Source organism: Miniopterus schreibersii (genome assembly GCF_964146895.1).
Source record: "Miniopterus schreibersii genome assembly, chromosome: 20".
NCBI classification, from domain to species: Eukaryota; Metazoa; Chordata; class Mammalia; order Chiroptera; family Miniopteridae; genus Miniopterus; species Miniopterus schreibersii.
Window position 1 is genome coordinate 20,085,904 of NC_138122.1, and position 18,852 is coordinate 20,104,755.

General features: G+C 49.4%; 1 protein-coding gene and 1 long non-coding RNA gene across 3 annotated transcripts; one reads left to right on the forward strand and one right to left on the reverse strand.

Annotated features, from left to right (window-relative positions):
• Positions 1-1,486: 1,486 nt before the first annotated feature.
• LOC308549693 lies at positions 1,487-5,573 on the reverse strand. The gene is made up of 3 exons (XR_013997778.1): positions 5,485-5,573; positions 5,123-5,350; positions 1,487-3,997 (listed from the first exon to the last, which is right to left on the reverse strand). It is a non-coding gene; the product is annotated as an uncharacterized lncRNA (long non-coding RNA).
• Positions 5,574-6,639: 1,066 nt separating this feature from the next.
• Positions 6,640-17,621, forward strand: TCHP (trichoplein keratin filament binding). 2 transcript variants are annotated; one of them, XM_081122676.1, is made up of 13 exons: positions 6,640-6,792; positions 8,058-8,251; positions 9,034-9,244; positions 9,830-9,886; positions 10,763-10,831; positions 11,082-11,255; positions 12,167-12,279; positions 12,448-12,514; positions 13,446-13,618; positions 14,408-14,489; positions 14,623-14,808; positions 15,384-15,527; positions 16,320-17,621. In XM_081122676.1, exons 2-13 carry the CDS (start codon positions 8,058-8,060, stop codon positions 16,350-16,352), a joined length of 1,503 nt encoding a protein of 500 aa, XP_080978802.1. In that variant the 5' UTR covers positions 6,640-6,792; the 3' UTR covers positions 16,353-17,621. The 2 variants fall into 2 exon arrangements, with proteins under 2 accessions (XP_080978802.1, XP_080978803.1); XM_081122677.1 differs by lacking the exon at positions 6,640-6,792 and adding an exon at positions 6,953-7,389.
• The last annotated feature ends 1,231 nt before the right edge of the window (positions 17,622-18,852 follow it).

The window sequence follows — 18,852 nt, forward strand, 5'->3', positions numbered from 1 at the left end:
TGGCACACGGGTGTCGAGAGCTTCTCATTCATTCCAGAATAAATATTCACTGTGGCCCCACGAGGTGCGCTGGGCATTGGCAATAAAGGGATGACAGTACAGCAGAGTCCCTGCTCTCGTGGAGCCGACATTCTAATTGGGGAGAGAGCACGACACAGAAATCAATAAGACAGTTTCGGACATTGCTAAATATAGATGAAAAAAATAAAACAGTGAAGTGACAGTGGATGACTGAGGGCATGGCTGAGATAGGATGTAGGGGGTGAGGGGCAGTAAGTACCTTTGAAGAGGTGACTACGGTTAAGCTGAGACCTAAATAAGCAGGAGACAGCCAGGGTGGCTGGAGCCTGTGCAAAACCCTTAAGGTTAAAAAGAGCTGGGTGTGTGCAGGCAGCCAGGGAGCCCGGGGGAGGGAGCCGAGGGGCAGGAGTTGAGCTCAGAGAACTGAGCGGGGACTGGAGTATGTTGGATTCGGTAGAGGGTGGCATAGAGTTCGGGTTTTACCCTAAGGGCAATGAGAAATCCCTAGCGCCAGAAAAACGTGGCCAAACCTTACTAAATAGTTTCAATGTATTCTTTCAGGGGCAGATGAGAGAAGTTGTTCCAAATCAAGGGCATGACCCAAGTGGAGTCAGGAGGTGAGAAGGTCTGGGGGAGGCAAAGCTATCATCTCTTTTTGCCCATTACCCAAACCCTGACATGCCCCGTCAAGCAGCCCTCCCACTGATAGGCACCCAAGTCATCAACGTTGGCTTGTTCCCACCACACCCAACCTCACCACCTCAGGCATCCTGAGATACCATCTCCTTGAAGTATCACCAGCCCGCCCAGCACCCTGACTAGTGCGGGAACTCCACCCACTTTTCAGATACCTCCATCAATTCCGCGGAGATCACAACCCACATTGGGACCTCCAGCATCAGACGACACCCTGATTTCTCAACGTGCACCCTCCCAGCCAAATCACCAGGCCATGGCTGGTAGAAGAAATTCAAGTCAAGAAGAATTCTCTTGCCATAGAACACTGATAGGCTGAGATAGGTCACTGCTCTGGGTTAATGGATTGTCTTTAAAATCCGTCCATTCTTGCTTTCTCATAGTTTATGATAAGGATTGAACTAGTACCAGGGGCCAGGCTGGTAGTATAAATGGATGCTGTGAGCTGGGTGTTATACAGTAAGGAGTGGTGGAGACTGTGGAGTACTGGGGATCACATGACCCATCTAAAGGGTCCTGTGGCTGTTCAGCGGGCCACTCATTGCCCAGAGTTGTGAGCGTTTCAGGTTTCTCAAGACACATAAGGAACCTAGACTTGAGGGGGAAAATCTCTTGATTTTTAGATGTTGGCAACTAATTCAAATTTTTTTAAAAACCACTAGGTAAGCCACACAAAAACATTTATTTCCTTTTATTTTTCTTTTGACACAATCTCAAATTTACAGAGAAATTACGAGGACAAGTCAAATAACTTTTTATTCCTGAACCATTTAGCATACACTGCTGACACAATGCCCCGATATTTTATGTGCTTGTCATCGGGTGTCACTGCCCTAGAGCCTCTCGGTGGACAGAGGTACACACGTGTGCGCGCACACACACACACGTTTACCTCCATAGATACAGTATTTGTTCCTATAGTCATCTATATTGAAAAGTATGAGTTCACCCTAATAGATCCAATTTCAACCTGAGTCGCAGGGTTAATTCTAGTTTTCTCCCTTTCTGTGTTAATAACTCCCTTCTCTGACAGTGAGAAACCTAGTAGTCCCATTGATTTTAACCTGCTCACTCATCTGACCAATCCCCAATATGTAACAATTTCTATAGACGCTCCCTTCTCCCCAACAAGGATGCCCTTTACGCCCCACTCAGGCTCTGACATCCCCCCCCAATACCAGGCTGCTTTCCCATGAGGTTGCCTTCCTCACTCACATGAGCTCTGGCCACGCACCTAGGCCACCCTCGTCACTCTTCTTATCCCATTTAGGCTATGACGCCCTCTGTGGACCAGAATGTACCCCCCCCCCCCATTGCTGATGCTTACCTCGCTGGGACCCACCTAATGGGTCTTGGATTGAATTTTTCGGTTATTCGGGAAGGGGAAGGGAGGGGAGGGAGGGGAGAAACACAAACTTTTGGCAAGCTGGCTTTAGCTATGGGCCATCAGTCCCTACCTTCAGCTTACTGCAGTGGGGCAGACAGTCACACAGTCAACCAATATTTATGAGTGTTTACTCTGCACCGAGAAAGACAAAGGGTTAGACAAGAAATAAAGTGTTGTGGGTGGAAATACTGCCAGGCACAGAGGAGCCACCTCATCTCTTTGGATTGTTGGGCATCATACTTGCTCCATCAGTTGCAAGCCCCCCCTCCAATGAGCAGGACCAGCTTGGCCAGTAGCGTTAATTCCACTGGTTGGCATTGACTCCGTGGGGGTGAGGCGTTTGCCCTGCAAAGTTGCGTCATTTTCCTGAACCAGCTCCACCCGCTGTTAACAGCTTCTTCCCAAACTGAATCATCTAATTCTGGTTACTCAGACTGTCTCTCCCCAACAGTGTCCCCAACAAAGAAGGTCGGGTTCATGATCCTTCTGCCATTTCATCCTATAACTCAGCCTCCCCACGTGCAACATAGTAATAATATAACAACAGGTAACATTTATGGAGCACTGACTGTGTTTAAAGCCCAAAGCCTCCACTTGCTAGCTGTGTGGCCATGGGCGAGCCACTTCCTATGAGTTTCCTGTGGCTGCCGTAACAGTGACAACAGACTTGATGGGTTAAAACAACTAAAATTTGTTCTCTCGCAGTTCTGGAGGCCAGAAACCCAAATCTGTTTCCCTGGAGCAAAACAGAGGTGTCCGCAGAGCTGCACGCCCTTGGAAGGCTCTGGAGGAAAATCTCTTCATTGCTCCCCTGGCTTCCGGTGGCTGCAGGTGTTCTTGGCTTGTGGCTGCACCACTCCAGTCTCTGTATTGTCTTCACCTGGTCTTCTCCTCTGTGTGTGAAGTCTCCCTCTGTTTCTCTCTTAGGAGGACACTTGTGATGGCATTTAGGGCTGCCCCAAATAATACAGGATAATTTCTCCATCTCAAGATCCTTCCCTTAATCACGCCTGCGAAGACCCTTTTTTCCAAATAAGGTCACACTGAGTTTCCAGGGATTAGGACCTGATCTCTTCGGAGACCATTGCTCAGCCTACCACACCGCGCCTCTCCGAGCCTCAGTTGTCTCGTCTGTACAAGCGGATGGTAACAATGCTAACTGCTCTCGGGGCTGCTGCGAGGTCTCAGCGCGTTAATGTGAATCAGGCAGTTGGCGCGCTGGCTGGCAGGCAGGCAGCCCTGGATGGATGGTGCGGTGATTATGCAGTGATTTCCTGAGTTATTTCTACCCAGTCCTGGCAATTGTGGGGGTAATTGACTCCAATGATGTCACCTCTCCAACTGCCAGGCTTTCAGCAGGATTAAACGTGCCAAATGGGCCTTGTTGCGCCAGCTCCCCCGGGTGCGAAGCGCCCCCGGCCGGCCCGTCTGCTGCAGCTCCCTGGTTGAGGAAACGGCGACATCCGCCAGCAGGCTGTCCCGGGAAAACAGAGCAGCACGCTACAGCTAAATATTGGAACCTTTTTTTTTCAGTTCCTGGGTGAAAATAGTACTTTGGGCATTTAAACAGCACAGAGTAGAGACTAGGGAGAAACTTCGCCTCATCCTCGGGCCCACGTGGACAGCCTCGGGAAAAACGCTCTGAGGAAACCCAACCGTGTCACTGGCATTGTCACAGCCAACTACCCTTCTTAGTAAATTGGAGAATATGAAAGTAGAAAGGTGGCTTCCTTTAGTCCATTCAGTTCCATGATCACTTACTGAGCTTCCTCAGACCAGACTTTTAGACATTGACTTGAGAGGGGGGTGGGGGAGATGGAGAGAGAGAGAAACATCAATTTGTTGTTCCACTTTCTTTTTTTAAATCCTGACCTGAGGATATTTTTTCCATTGCTTTTCAGACAGCGTAGAAAGGGGACAGAGAGGGAGAGAGAGAAACATTGGTGTGAGACACATCAATTGGTTGCCTCCAATGCACATGCCCCAACTGGGGCTGAGCCTGCAACCGAGGTACATGCCCTTGGCTAGAACTGAACCCAGGACCCATTAGTCTGCGGGCCAATGCTCTAACCACTGAGCAAAACCGGCCAGGGCTGTTCTACTTATTGATACACTCATTGGTTGATTCTTGTATGTGCCCTGACCCGAGATAGAACCCACAGCCTTGGTGTATCAGGATGACGCTCTAACCAACTGAGCTACCCGGCCAGGGCAGGCCCCATGCTGTTAACAGGGGTGAATCATATACAGAATCAGAGCATCCAAAATGAGGACACAAAGGAGCAGATAGGAGCACGGACTCTGGCGTCTGACATACAGACACGGGATCAAAGCCTAGCTCTGCTACTTCTAGTAGTTGTGTGACCTTGGGCAAATGACATACTGTGTGCCTCAGTTTCCTCATCTGTAAAACGGGGGTCCGGGTAGCCTCTTCTTCAAAATGTTGAGAAGTATGTAATGTACCCAGGATGTTAATAACATGGGAAACTGGGTGCAAAGTATCAGGGAACTCTCTGTACTACCTTTGTGATTTTTTCTGTCAATCTAAAAGCTATTCTCATATTAAAAGTTTATTTCAAAATACAGGTGCCCAGGCCCCATCCCTGACTATTTAAATCAGAACTTCTGTCTCAGGGATCAAGCGTCAGGATTTCAAAATTCTCTCTAGATGATTCAGACCTGCAGCCAGGGCTGAGAGCCACCCATGCATTGAAAGCACCTCAGAAAGTACAAAGCACGATGGAAATGCAGGTGGTTATGATGAACCAACCAAGGCACTGTTTTTTAAAAAATTACACAAATAACAGTGACCACTGTACAATAAAAAACCTAGAGAGAAATAATAATTAAAATTGCCCCTAATCCTGTCCTCTAGTGAAACCCACTGTTCATTTTTTACCCACTTTTTTTTTTTCATGGAATACCCAGATTTATTATTATTCCTGTTGTTATTACTATTGAAACATGAAACTGGGGCTCTGAGAGGCAGCCCCATGGCCCCAGGGTCTTTGAGCTCACCTGTCTACTTCTGCATCCTTTGTCGTCAGAGTGGGTGGGAGCCTCGCCCAGGTGAGAAGCTGGAGTGGCTGATGTTGAAATGCTTAAAACCCAGGGTAGATACGTGTGCCTTGGCAATGCCACCTGCTAATTAAGTGAGGGCATGGCATGGCCTCCAGCACCGTCACATTTCAGCCAGTGGGGAGCTGCGTCTGTGTCATCTCCCCATTCCTGTTTTCTCCTCCCATGCTAGGAAAAGATATGAGTAAAGATGCTTGATGAGCTACAGGCAGATGTGTGATCATGAGGTTAGAAGAGGGCTGGTGACAATGGCCATTGGGCAGAGGAGGCCCAGAGGGATATGTGAAAGAAAGCGTGCCTACCTGAGATGTACCAGGTGCTCTACTCCTGGGTGCTCGCAGCTTAAATCTCCATTTCCTCTCACAAAAGCAGCCCTAGAAAGCAGCTCTGTTGGTAGTCTTGTTAAAAGGCAAACTAAGGCACATTAACATTTTTCAAGAGTTTATTTGAGCATACATCAATTCAAACTGGGCTGTGGCAAACCAAAGGTGGGGGAGAGGCTTTTATAGAGAAGACAAGGTATCAAAGCAAGGAAAATTATTTGATTGGCTACAGATTAAGCAGTCACCTTATTTGGGAAAGGTGAGTTCGCCGTTTGTGATTGGTGGCTCTTAAGTTAAATTTTCTCGGATTCTGGGGCATTGATTCTGGCTTAGGTTTTGGTTTGCTTGCACAGGCTACTGAGGCATGAGAGCCATCCCCATCTAATGGCCACCTTTCAATTATTTTAACATTCTTACTTCACAGATGAGGATGCTGAGAGATGAGGTGACCTGCCCAAGACCCCACAACCAGCGTGGTGTAGGTTGGAATGCACAGGCCACGATATTCAACAGGATACTATACTGCATTCAGGAAAAACAGAAAGGAATAAAGGAACGGATGAATAAAGGGAAGGAAAAAATGAAGAGAATGGGAAAACAAAAGAAGAGAAAACGAACTTGTGGCCATGTTTCATTGTCTTTGAAATGGAATAGTTGATACATAAAATAACACGTATAGCACATGTGAGTCATAAAATAGACTAATAGAATGAACCCCCTTGAACCTACAACCAATCTAAGGCAGCAGAAAGCTACTAGTAACTTATATCTACTTGCACCAGTGATTCCCCCAGCTGGTTGTACAGTGAACACAGCTGGGGAGCTTAGGCAGCCACTGATGCCCTCAGAGAACCGGGTGGGATTTGCCTGGAGTTTGGTCTGGGCATCTGCATTTTTAAGACCTACCCAGCTGATTCTCATGTGCAGTCAGGTTTGAGAACCACTGGCTTATATTCTCCTCCCCTATAGCATCCCTCCGATTTCCCCCCCACCCTCACCTTTACTCCCTCGGTAACCATCCTGAATTTTGTGTAGTGAACCGATTCTTGTTTCGGGAACTAGCGCTGCTGGCGATCGATCTCCCTCCCACCACGAGGCGGCGCCAGAGATAAGACAGCCTCCCGCCTCCGCGCGGCGCGGGTCGCGCTGGAGGGGCTTGGCCCTCGCGGCGCTCCGTCGCCGGGGAACGCGCTGGGAAACGGTCCGCCTCGGGATTAGCGCGGTTGCTCGGGACGCTCGGGATCTCCGACCAGTGGACTCTTCGGAAACTGCGGGGCACAAAGAAACGTGAGTCGGGGCTTGGGCTTGGGCTCGGCCGGGAGCCGGCGTTGGGGGGTCGGCACCCGCGGAGCCCGGCCGCGGGGGCTTCGCGCTGGCGGGAACCCCGGCGGGCGGCCCCGACGCGAGCGCAGGGCGCACCGGGCCCCGCGTCCGTGCTCACCCTGCTCCCGCCGCGCTCTGGGTCCGCCGCTTTTTTGACCCTTTTTGTCACGTGTGTATGTTGAGGCCGAGAGAGGGGTGCGCATCGACCGGTTCAGGGCAGCAGCCCAACTTGTTGGCCGATCTGGAACCGGAACCGGAACCGGAACCTTAAGTTTCTCGGCGCCCGGCGCGAAGATTTATCGGTCGGCAGCATCCAAGGGCGAGGGAAAAAGCGTGTCGAGCCTGCCGGTCCCGAGACGGAGGTTATACCCGGGCAGCCGAGGGTAGACTCGGCCCGTGGGTGCAGATTACACCCCTCCCCCCGTCTGGTGGCCTCGGAATTTGAGGCTTGGCGCGGACCCAGGCCTTTTGCTTATTCAACAGACGTCCCTTAAGCACTGTCATAGCCCGCCAAGCGCTTTTGGACCTGCACACGGGGCAGCTTTGGGGTCAGAGGAAACGGTATCCTTTCAAGTCTCTATTTGGGCCCCCAGACTGCTCGGTGACCGGTCGCAGTGTCTCCATCAGTATGGTGAGGGACCGGTCCTCCATGCTATACGCAGAGCACTTCCAGATGTGACACTTTGGGGGCTGACAGAGCCCGGGCCCTGGCCTCAGACCGACAGGAATTAGGATCCCCGCTCTCTTATTTCCTCTTCTTTGCTTTGTGATCGTGCGCAAGTCACTTTACCTCTTTGGACTTAAGTGTCCTCCCCTGTCAAGTAATGGGGTGACAGTAATGAAAAAGATCATGTATTTCAAGAACTTGGCCCATTGACATGTTCCTTAGATTATCCGTTACTTTACGTGGAGCATGAAAGTCCCCCCAGTGTGCCTGGTCCAGCGTTGCTAGGACTGGTTCCCTGTCTCTCTGCAGTGCCCTTGATGATGTCTGTACCACAGCTGGGTGCAGTTCAGGCTTATTTAAGTCTATGATTTGCAGCCCTGATGGCAAATGATTTAAAAAATGCAGATGCCTGGGGCCTACACTATGACTTTTTGGATTTAATTGGTCCGGAGTGGGGCCTAGGCTCCATCTCCATTCCAGTGTGCAGCCAAGGGGTGAGGCCAAGCTTGAGAGGGTTCCTGGGGGTGGCAGCAAGCTCATTTTCCTACACTGCTGTTCTTAGATGGCACTCCCCACACTGCCCTCCTACTGGTGTAGCCGGAGGCCCCTGGATGAGCAGCTAGCGCGGCAGCGACACCGAGAGCAGGAGGCCCGGCTTCGACAGCAGTGGGATGAGAACAGCCGCTACTTCAAGATGTCTAACGTCTGCAGCTCCAAACAGGCAGAATGGAGCTCCAAGACCTCCTATCAGCGGAGGTAACTGTGCGGTGACCGACACTGGATGGAGGCAGGCGGGCGGACACTTGCTCGTCAGGAGATGTAGCCTTAACCTGGGAGAATATGGCTTGATAGCATGTTTTCTCAAGGGAGTTGCTGGACAGCATGGATTGCCTGCCTGGTGATGTTTTTCTAACTGGAAATTGGAAAACAGATAATCAGCAAAGTAATACATTTGCATTGAAAAAAAAACAAAATGATATGAAACTTATGTAGAATCTGGAAGTTTCCTTGTGACCTCATGTCCCCAGCCTGAGTGCATGTCCTCCCATACATTTTCCCATTTGTGTTTGTGTATAAAATATATACACACACCTACATCCATTTTTATAAAAACACCTGTAAAAATATGGAAGTTAAAAAGCAGAGGCTTTGGAGTCAGACAGTCTTAGACAGAAATCCTGACCGTGTTGCTGCTTGAGTGAGCCTCAGTTTCCTCATCAGTGAAGTGGGGCTGAAACAGAACCTACTTCTTAGGTTTACGTGATGAACCATCCATGGTTTTACCTGGTACACGTTAATTGCTCAAATAATATTTGCTAGCACTATTATCATGTGCGTATATAAGCGTATTTATGTTTTCTTATTGCAAAAACAAGATTCTGTCATGCATAGTGTTCTGGGACCTGCTCTGTTAACTTTGGCTGGAGGACCCCTTTTCATGTCACCGTGTTGTACGTACCTCAGCCTCTCTACCCATGCAGCAGAGTGACCCTATGGCTGTAGCACAACTGGTTTACGGTGGGCAACTTCTCACCCAGCATGCACGCCTACCAGCGTGAGAAGATGAAGGAGGAGAAGAGGAGGCATCTGGAGGCCAGACGGGAGAGACTTCAGCAGCTTCTGCTAGAGGAACAGGACCTGCTGGCCAGAGAACTGGAGGAGCTGAGGCTGAGCATGAACTTGCGGGAAAAAAGAATCCGGGAGCAACACAGGAATCTCAAGTCAGCCCGGGAAGAGCAAAGGAAACTGGTAAATTCTCATCACCCTTAGGCACGTCCCCAGCCTGTCAGGGATGTGCATGTGGGTCACCCCTGTGTGTTCTGGTCTGATGAGATGGCAGTTAACTCCAGAGCCAGCTGGGAAGGTGTTTACTCTAAGTTGTCCTTGTGTGTTTTGCATGAGTCGTCTTTGTTGTCGTTGGCCCTTTAAATCATTACATCCAGGTTCTTTTTTCTTTATTCCAGTTCTGTGGCCCCCCAAGGCCTGGGACTTGTGTATTTTATCTTCCAAAGTAGTTGTGTGGAATGGTGAGCCCCAATCTGTGTTTCTAAGCCTGCTGTATATTTTGAAGGAGATCTGTAGCATCTAGGACCCATATGTAACATTGGATTTTGGCACCTTCCGTCACCATTGTAAGAGTCATTTGTCAGCGCCATCTGGTTCCACTCAGGTGTCTGGCTCCTGGAGCCATGGGTGCAAGGCCAGGTTTGAAGGGCGGTGTGGTGACAGCATGCCAGTGGTGGCACTGTTAGTCTGAGTGACTTCCATTGTGGGTTATCTGAAATGCCAATAGATTTGAAAAGCGACATTAGGCTTTCTTTGTTTTCTTGACAGATTGCTGAACAGCTTTTGTACGAACACTGGAAAAAGAATGACCCCAAACTTCGAGAGGTGAAAACCAAGGAGATCCTTCCGTTGATTTGCCTAAGTAGATGAAACTGAGTTTCCTTACTTGTTTTAGACTTGCATTTTGTGCTGGGTTGAGACAGAGGGGAACACTCCAGCCACCTGAAAAGAGCATCATGCAGATCTAGTTCATTTGTTTAACACTGTTTCTTGAACACTGTTAATGTCCACCTGTGTGGCTGTGCAGACTAGGGGTGGTCCACCACTCCTAGGGAGCTCCCAGTCTAGTAGGGGAAACAGTGGGCAGCTCATTACAGTGTAGGATGCAGGCTGCTGGGCAGATTGGGAAGATGGGCATCAGGACAGTGCCCCCAGTTCAGTGGAGATCAGGCAGGCGTCCCAGAGGAGTTGCTGGGGTGGAGGAGTTTAGACGGACATGAGCATCAATTTGATGGTGTAGAGGTGAGGTGAGAACATTCTGGACTGAGGCAGCTGTGTGAGAATGGGGCCTGAGTCAGGAGAGCAGCGCAAGTCCAGGGAGCTATGAGTGGCCGGGAGGCTGGATGTCAGGGAGGGAAAGCCCCAAGAGCTGAGGCTGGTAAGGCAGATGGGGCCAGACCTCGGGCAGCCTTGTGTGCTTTCCCTGGAAGCATGGGGAGCGCCTGGATGGTTTTAAGCAGGGGTGCAGTGGGAGAAAAGTTTCTGTTACTTTGTTCCAACTCGAGTTTAGAACCCTGGTCCTTTGGTTTTCTAATTGACTTGAATCGGGGTCATCGCGTGCTCCCTTACCAGATACCTGGGCCACTCTGAGTCCTCACAGAAGGAAGTCATGGTCACATTTCAGTGCATGTCCCTGGGCTCCCAGCGAATGTCTGTTAGATGAACCAGAGAGGAAATGAATCATCTCCTTCTCATCCTCAGATAGAATCGGACCTTCACAAGAAGCATGTGATAAATTCCTGGGAAACGCAGAAAGAAGAGAAAAAGCAGGTGTGGTCTGACTCTGGAAATGGTCCCATGTGCTTGAGCCCCCCCTCGGTGCCTGGCACTGTGCTGCGTGGTCCCCCAGCTCCGCATCTCAGTCCCGCGGTTCCCACAGTGAGCGCCGGGCGCAGGGGCGCAGCCGAGCACTGGCCTGCTCTGGCACAGATGCTTCGGGAGGAGCTGAACGCTGCGGGAGCTGGGTCTTTGCTGGCTGCGTGTGACAGTTACTGATCTCAGCTCATGTGGCCCCATGTAGCAAGAAGCCACAGAGGAGGAAGAGAACACCCAGTATGAAAATGAATGTGCAGCGGCCCGGAGGGAAGCGCTGGATCGGATGAGAGCAGAAGAGGAGAGGAGGCGGCTGGAGGATACGCTCCAGGCTGCGGCGCTGCAGCAGCAGATGGAGGAGTTGAGGGTGAAGGAGATGGAGGTGAGGCCACGCCACGGCCACATGGCCTCCTCTTAGCTGTCTGTTATAAAATGGGCATTTCAAAAGCTGTTCTAAAGAGATCATATGGGGGAGGTGATTCTAAGAAATGCAGCAATGCTGGGTTCTCCCTCCTGACATTTATAGCCATCTACAGCTTTTCCATACTCCTGGGTTGTCTTGTGTGCCCACATTCTAGAATGTTAGCCATATGGAGACAATGCCTGTTCTCTCCAACGTGTTTCGGGACCTGCTGTCTGAGAGCCTTCTTAGAACTTGGAGTTTCCAGCGCTATGTACACTTGACTTAGTCTGATGATCTAGCACACAGCTATCCCTGGCTAGCAGGTTTTTGGTCTCAAGGCACAAACCGTGAAGGTCTTTGGTCCAAGAGGCTAGTTTGAGAATACTGTGCAGTTTCCCTGAGAGGAGGGATCTCCCCATTCAGAGGAGGGAAGCACCCCCTTCCCCAGGCCTGAGTGATTCAAGAACTAGGTCTTAGTGCCCACTACCTATTCTGGGTGCTAAGCACTGGGCTAGGAGCTAGAGATACAGCTGTGAGCAAGGCCCACAGACCTTGCCCTCATGGCGGAAGCAGTGGCAGGTGGAGGAGGCAGATGGTAAGTCACAGTAAAACATGGACAATACAGGGTCCTTTGGGAGCACAGAGCATGGGGCTCTTTCTGGTCCACAGGGTTGGGAAAGGCTCTTGCAAGAAATGGCCCATCTGGGCTGGGATGAATGAGTGAGTTAATCTGGGGCAAAGGGCTCAGAGCCCAGAGGTGGGAGGGGATTACGATCACCAGGTGGCCAGGCCAGCCCTTGTCACATAGGTCTGCTGAAAACAGAGATGAGGAATGAAGGGAGCTCTGATTCTCATGATCTTAATGGGGGTTACCATCATTGTAACCACAGGCCACCAAACTGAAGAAGGAACAGGAGAATCTGTTGAAGCAGCGGTGGGAGCTGGAGAGGCTGGAGGAGGAGAGGAAGCAGATGGCAGCACTGCGGCGGAAGGCGGAGCTGGGGTGCGTGGAAAAGGGTTGCGTCCGCCCTGCTCTCAGATCTCTCTTTTCTCACACTTGCCTTCGTATTCCTGAAACCAGAAAGGATACACCCTATAGTACGTAGCTGTCTAACCTGCGTTTAATTCTTTGTAAGACGCTAAGGGCAACCTATGTTTTGTTCATTTTTAGACGCTTTTTGAGACATCAGTATAACGTGCAACTCAATAGACGTGCACAGCAGATCCAAGAGGAACTGGTAAGTTATAAGAGAAAACCTGGCGTTTCTTTCACCCTCTTTTGAAAAACATGTTTTCCATTGCTCAGGAATGACTGCATCCTTGTACGAAGTAAAACACAAAGTCAGATTCCCCCTGGCCCAGCCCCTGCAGTCTGCGCCCCTCCCCAGAGCAGTCTCTTCGGCATGTCTCCTTCTAGATATATTTACACACATAGGGAAGTGGTGGTTTTTAAAAAAATGTACTTGAAGTTGTACTCCTGAGCATATTTACCTAACGATAAATCTCACACTTTATGATCAGTCTATTTAGATTGAGCTTGTTCTTTTTTACTGGCTGCTCAGGATCCCTGTCCAGTATTTTGATGGGCGCCCTCCCTGAGAGGCGGACAAGGGGCATGAGTGAGCAAACCCGTTTGCTCCCATCCCTGCCTGCTGCAGGCAGGGTCCTCGTGGCAGCACCATGTGGCTTTTCCCAAGGGCGTCTTTCCTGTCTCAGGCCTGCGGAGCTCCCGCCCTCTTGCACGGCATTCCACTGCACAGATGTACAGAATAGCTATTCCCTAGCAATGGGTGTTTGGGTTGTTTCTGAGTTTTCCCTCTTACATAGCGGCTACAGTGAGTATTTTGTGCTTACCTCTGCATTTGTGTGTCTGGAGTCTATGTTTTCAGAAGTGGAATTGCTGTCAAATTGTGTTCTAAAAAGCTGTGCTACCAGATGTGTCTGAGAGCAGGGACATGGGTGTGGTGGCAGAGGGGTCTCCCTTTAGGCACAGAACAGCTCCTGGGCCTCTTTGATGTCGTTTTAAACCATCCCAACATCTTCCCATCTCTATGTGGAGAACATTTGGCATCATCACGAGTGTCTGCTTTCAGAGCTGGGTCCAGAGACGAGAGGGGCTGCCACAGGGCTCCGCCCCTCACCCACTGTGCTTCCCCCCCCTTCCTCTAGGAGGCCGATAAGCGTATCCTGCAGGCGCTCCTGGAGGAGGAGGAGGAGACCCGGCTTGTGCACTCGGCGCGGCGGGAGCAGGCCCTGGCTGACGTGGCCTGGATGAGGCAGGTCCTCGAGGAGCAACTGCAGCTGGAGAGGGAGCGGGAGGCAGAGCTGCAGATGCTGTTGAGGTGAGAGACGGCAGCTACGTAAGCTGGACACTCTTGGCCTCTGCTCTGGGACCTGGGAGCCCCGCAGGCCTCTGAGGGTGGTCTGTTCTTGAAACACCTGTCCTTGGTGATGTATCCGTCTTTCACGAGGAGCACATCTTTGTTAGGACCTGGCTTGTGAGGGTGTTTCCTTTAGGTTAGGTTATTTAAGATGGAAATCACTAGGGTTTAGAGTAAGGATCTGTTCATCTAAAATCTTAAAAGTTTGAAAGGAAATTGTTATACATTATGGAGATGTTGCATGCTTCTTAGGTCTATATAAATGGATCCTAAAAATGAACATAGTAGATTGAAATAAATAACAGGTAACATTTATTGAGCACTTGTATGCCAGATACTCCAGCCAAGTGGTTGGTACTGGGGTCATGGGGACTGGGGGAAGTCACTCACTCATTTGCATCAGGCCACAGGGTGAGCTAGCAGGGACCCCAGGAGCGTGGCAACAGAGCTCAGGCACTGACAGTGCCCCTCCTCTAGAGCCTTGACGGTTTCATTCACTTCAGTGTTTAAATGGCCCAGGTATAAGGCATCGAAGTGTTTTTTATAAAGAGATGGAGTCGTAAGAAGGTCACTTAAAGTACTTACTATAGGAACGCTTCTTGTGAACGTGTCCTTAATCTGTTCAAAGTTTGTGTGGAGAGATTTATTTGAAGGCTGGCCCCACAGGTGTGTGCCACCTGATGCTTTGGACCTTTAGTTCCTGTCTGCCATTGGTAAGGAGCCTGCTGTCACTGTCTTGTGTTTCCCTAGGGAGGAAGCCAAGGAGATGTGGGAAAAGAGAGAGGCAGAGTGGGCCCGAGAGAGGAGCGCACGAGATAGACTCATGACCGAGGTAATCCCCGCTGTGATGGATGTGGGCTGGTCGGTGCCTGGGCAGGTGGAGCTGCAGCCTGGCCACAGCTTGCAGAACTGGTATTTGTTAGAGTCGAACTAAAACCTTTCCTTTTCTTTTCTGCTGAGGCTAGGTCCTGACAGGGAGACAACAACAAATACAAGAAAAGATTGAACAAAACCGAAGGGCCCAAGAGGAATCCCTAAGACACAGGGAGCAGCTTATTCAAAACCTTGAGGAGGCAAGAGAGTCAGCTCGTCGTGAGAAAGAGGAGAGTGAAGAACTGAAATCAGCCAGGAAACGGGAGCTGGAAGCCCAGGTAGGGCCGAAAGTCCCCGGGCAGGAGGCAGCCTAGCAAGGGGGATGAGAGCTGCGGCAGCAGGGCCTGCAGTGGTGCCTGCATCATGGTGGCCCAGGAGTCAGAGGCCCTGGGCTTATTTCCACTCCTGGCACCACTGGCCTTGTCTGAGAAGCCCGCATTTGAGAGCTCAGTGCATTCCTTTTTGTCCCACCTGAAACCCTGACCCTGCTGGTTGTAGCTCAAGCTCCACTCCACATCCTCCTGTGGAGCAAGGCTGTCATTACTGCCCACCACCTCTCATTCCTGTCTGCATCTGAAAGCATTTTGTTCACTGGCCACAATTTTCTACTTATTCAGTTCTGTACCTAATAGGTAACACAAAATAATCTTCCAAACACATGACCACATCCAGAGTTTCATACAAGGTACATATTACCACGCACATAACGTCTCCAATACCATAAATGCCCTTCCCACTGTTGGCACTTCCCTCTGATTCTCCAGCTCAGGTAGATCCACAGGCTTTCCCTCTTGGTCAGAGGCAGCACTCTGCCCTGTAGGCCTTGTCTCAGGATGACTTACTCTGTGTCCAGGTTGCAGAGCGCCAGTTGCAGGCGTGGGAAGCAGACCAGCAGGAAGCAGAGGAAGAGGAGGCGGCAAAGCAGGCAGAGCAGCTCACCGATGCCCTGTTAGAGCAGGAGGCAAAGATGATGGCCAAGCAGGGATACCGGCCCAAGGTAGGGAGCCTGCAGGTGACAGCCACTGCTCTCCCAGGACTGTTCACAGCCCTGTGCCCCGCTCTGCTCCCTGCCAGCTCAGATACTTCCTTGCTCTCCTGTTGTATTTCTTTTCTCTACTAGTGGGGAACCTTGACACTGGGTCTGTTTCATCTTTGGTGGGGCCTCTTACAGCCCTTGACGTGATTCTGACTTGGCTCCTGTGGCTGCAACCAAGGGTTGAGGTCCTGACTGTTAAGCTGTGTGCCTGTTACCCTGTTTGGGGACAAATAGCAATCTAAGAGCGTTGGCCACAGCTGGTGAGAGGTGAAGGCAGTGGTTCTAGGCCCTAACTATCCAGACATCAGAGCCCCTGCCCCTCCTTTACCAGGGCCACCCAGGTGCTCTAAAGTGCTGCAAAACAAAGGCCGGCTCCTCTGTGGTCAGATAACTCTGGGAAGCTGATGAAACATTCAGAGCAAGTACTACACCGGCTGCAGAACATTAATGTCCTAACTGGCTAAGGCTCTTGAGGTGCAGGGGACACCATTTTAAACTTTCTTGGCCATGGATCAGTGAGTGTCTCAGGATTAGGGTGTCACAGAACACATGTGAAAATGTTCTTACATAGGGCTGGTGCTTTAAAAAAAGTCATCAAGTGCCTCATTTGTGGCTTAGGGTCAAAGCTGCTTTGGCTATAAATGAAAACAGCCATTTATACTGTGCTTTTTAGCTCTTACTTACAATGGATTAATTCCCAGTGCTCCAGAGAGTGCTGATCTAATCAGTCTTATGTTTTCATTCTTTTTTCAGCCTTATGGACATCCCAAAATTGCTTGGAACTGACTTCCTTGGTACTGGAAGCACAGAGAACAAGGGTGCTGAGGCCTTTGATATGCAACCGCCAGACAGTTTTACAATGTTCTGCTCTAGTGTTAGGGTCACTGGAAAATAGGTCAGTGAGCCTGTCAGGTCCATGATAAAATGGATCAAGGGTCTGGCCAAACTTTAAGGTGTTGTGAATATGCAACACCCAGTAGGAGGCCCTTCCATGCCTTTCTTATTCAAGAAAGGGGCTTTTATAGTCACGCACTGATAGTGCTGTCACAGTCTTGCACTATATTCATAAATAATGTAAGATTCTAAGTCCGTGCTAGGAGTTACAAGTTGTGTTCCATGACAGGACTCATGATCTCCTGTTGTCTCACCCTTAATTGTCAACCTCCAGTGAAGCCTCCAGCCAGATATGAGGGGAGGTTTTTCATTTTTTAAGTTGCCATTTAAATTTAACTATTCTATTGCAGACAGACGTGTAAGATTTATTAATTTAGTGGTCCCAAAAGGATCACATCTTGGTTTCTGAAGAAAAGAACTATGAACCCTGAGACAGGCTGATGTGGTCCTTGGGTGCTTTCTGGAAAGGTAGTGAAAAATGAGTCTTCCCTCCTTTAGGAAGCACTTGGTAGAATTTCCATAGAGCACTGGGGAGGGGGGGAGTGTGATCCCAACATCTATGTTACTGAGCCTCGAAAGGGGACTTCAGAAGGTCGCCTGGATAGCTAACCTTTTGGTATGACACTTTGGATCTCTGGTGTCTCAGGAAGGTCTAAGCTACATACAGCCTTCTAGGACTTATGTACCCAGAGGCGGGACATTGACCCTGAAGAAACTAGATCAGACTCAGCCACAAATTAGCCAAACGTTTCTCTTCCCACTGTTATATCAATGTGACATAGACCTAGATTAATCTCTACAAGAAGTTCCTTGCAGCAGCAATATTTTTATGACTTTTTTTTCATATTCTTTCTGTAAAGTTTTTGTTACATTGTGTTCAAGAATCCGTATCTCAGTAAATTACAGCTAAATACTGTTCCAGGTTATTAAAAACCAGAGTTTATTTAAAAATCCTGAGTCTAAGGGCTGTGTTGCCTTTCACTTCCATTGTGTTATTAAAACAAATTAACCTGCAAACTATATCCTTAATCTGTTTTTCATTTTCTTATCTTGAATTTCTTTGGATATGATCCACTGAGCTCCATTTTCATTGTGCATGCTCATATTTATTCCTGTTTCAGATGTTCATTACTTGTGAAATAAAGTTCTGGTTTGACTGCATCACTTCCAGGCTTTGTTACTGTTGCTTTTATTAATTGCTGCAAAGTGGGTTGTGTAGAATGATAGATTTTTAGTTATTTAATCCACAGCCCTAGCCAATTTGGCTCCGTGGTTAGAGTATCGGCCTGAATACTAAAGGATCTGGGGTTTGATTCCAGCCAAGGGCGTGTACCTCAGTTGCAGGATCGATCCCTGGCTCCAGCCGGGGCACATGCAGGAGGCAACCAATTGACGTGTCTCTCTCACATCAATGTTTCTCTCTCCCTTCTACTCTAAAAAAAAAAAAAAAAAAATCAATGGAAAAATATGCTCAGGTGAGTATTAACAACAACAAAAAAGACAAACTTGACTAACAATAACTCACATGCTCCCCTCTTCCCTCGACGTGGGACTTCAACTCCTTGAGTGTGAACTTCCTCACCTGTACTGCTTCACAGGGTTGTGAGGATTAAAGGAGTTAATCCACACACATAAAAAACCCAGCACAGTGCCTGCGGCAGAGTAATTGGTAAGTGTTAGTTGTAACTATAATTATTATAAAAGCATATTTGAAAGCAGAAAGGCAAGGAGCTGCCTGGTGGGGAAGGGGGCCCTGAAAATGGGACTACAGCAGTGCTGCTAAGAGTGTAAACTCCTAGGCCCCACCCCACAGCTGTTGGATCAGAGATGAACTGGGGGCTGTTGCTGCGAGCCCTCCAGGGGCTGGAAGCTGGCTTATCTGAGAAGCCCTGCCTAGGAGGTGCTTCTGGGTGGGAGCTGATGGGTCTGACCTACTGGTTCTGGGACCTCAGACAAGCTAGATGACACTCCATCTTCCCTAGATCTCTCATTTGGAAGGGACCTGTGACGACCAGGTCCTGCCCCACCCCTTCTTCTGTTTGGGAGAAGAGCCCCAAATCACCTCTCCAGAGGACAACTGTTGGGGACTGAGGGTGGCCCTGATGAACCCAGGTATAAATCTATATTCCACATGGGCCTTTCTCTGAAAGTTAAAAAGAGACCGATGGCCTTAAGAGACTGAACTAACCCCACGACCAGATCACTTGGGAAGACAAGGTGAGGGCACCTGTGCTTAGCCGGCTTACCCTGAATTTAAAAACCATGAGTGGATACATACTGATATCCCGATGTAGAATTTTTTTAATAAAGTTATTTGCTAAGTACAGAGGAGGAAACAGAGAATGCCCAGGGTGAAGGCATATTCAATACCGTCTCATTAAAGATGGGGTGA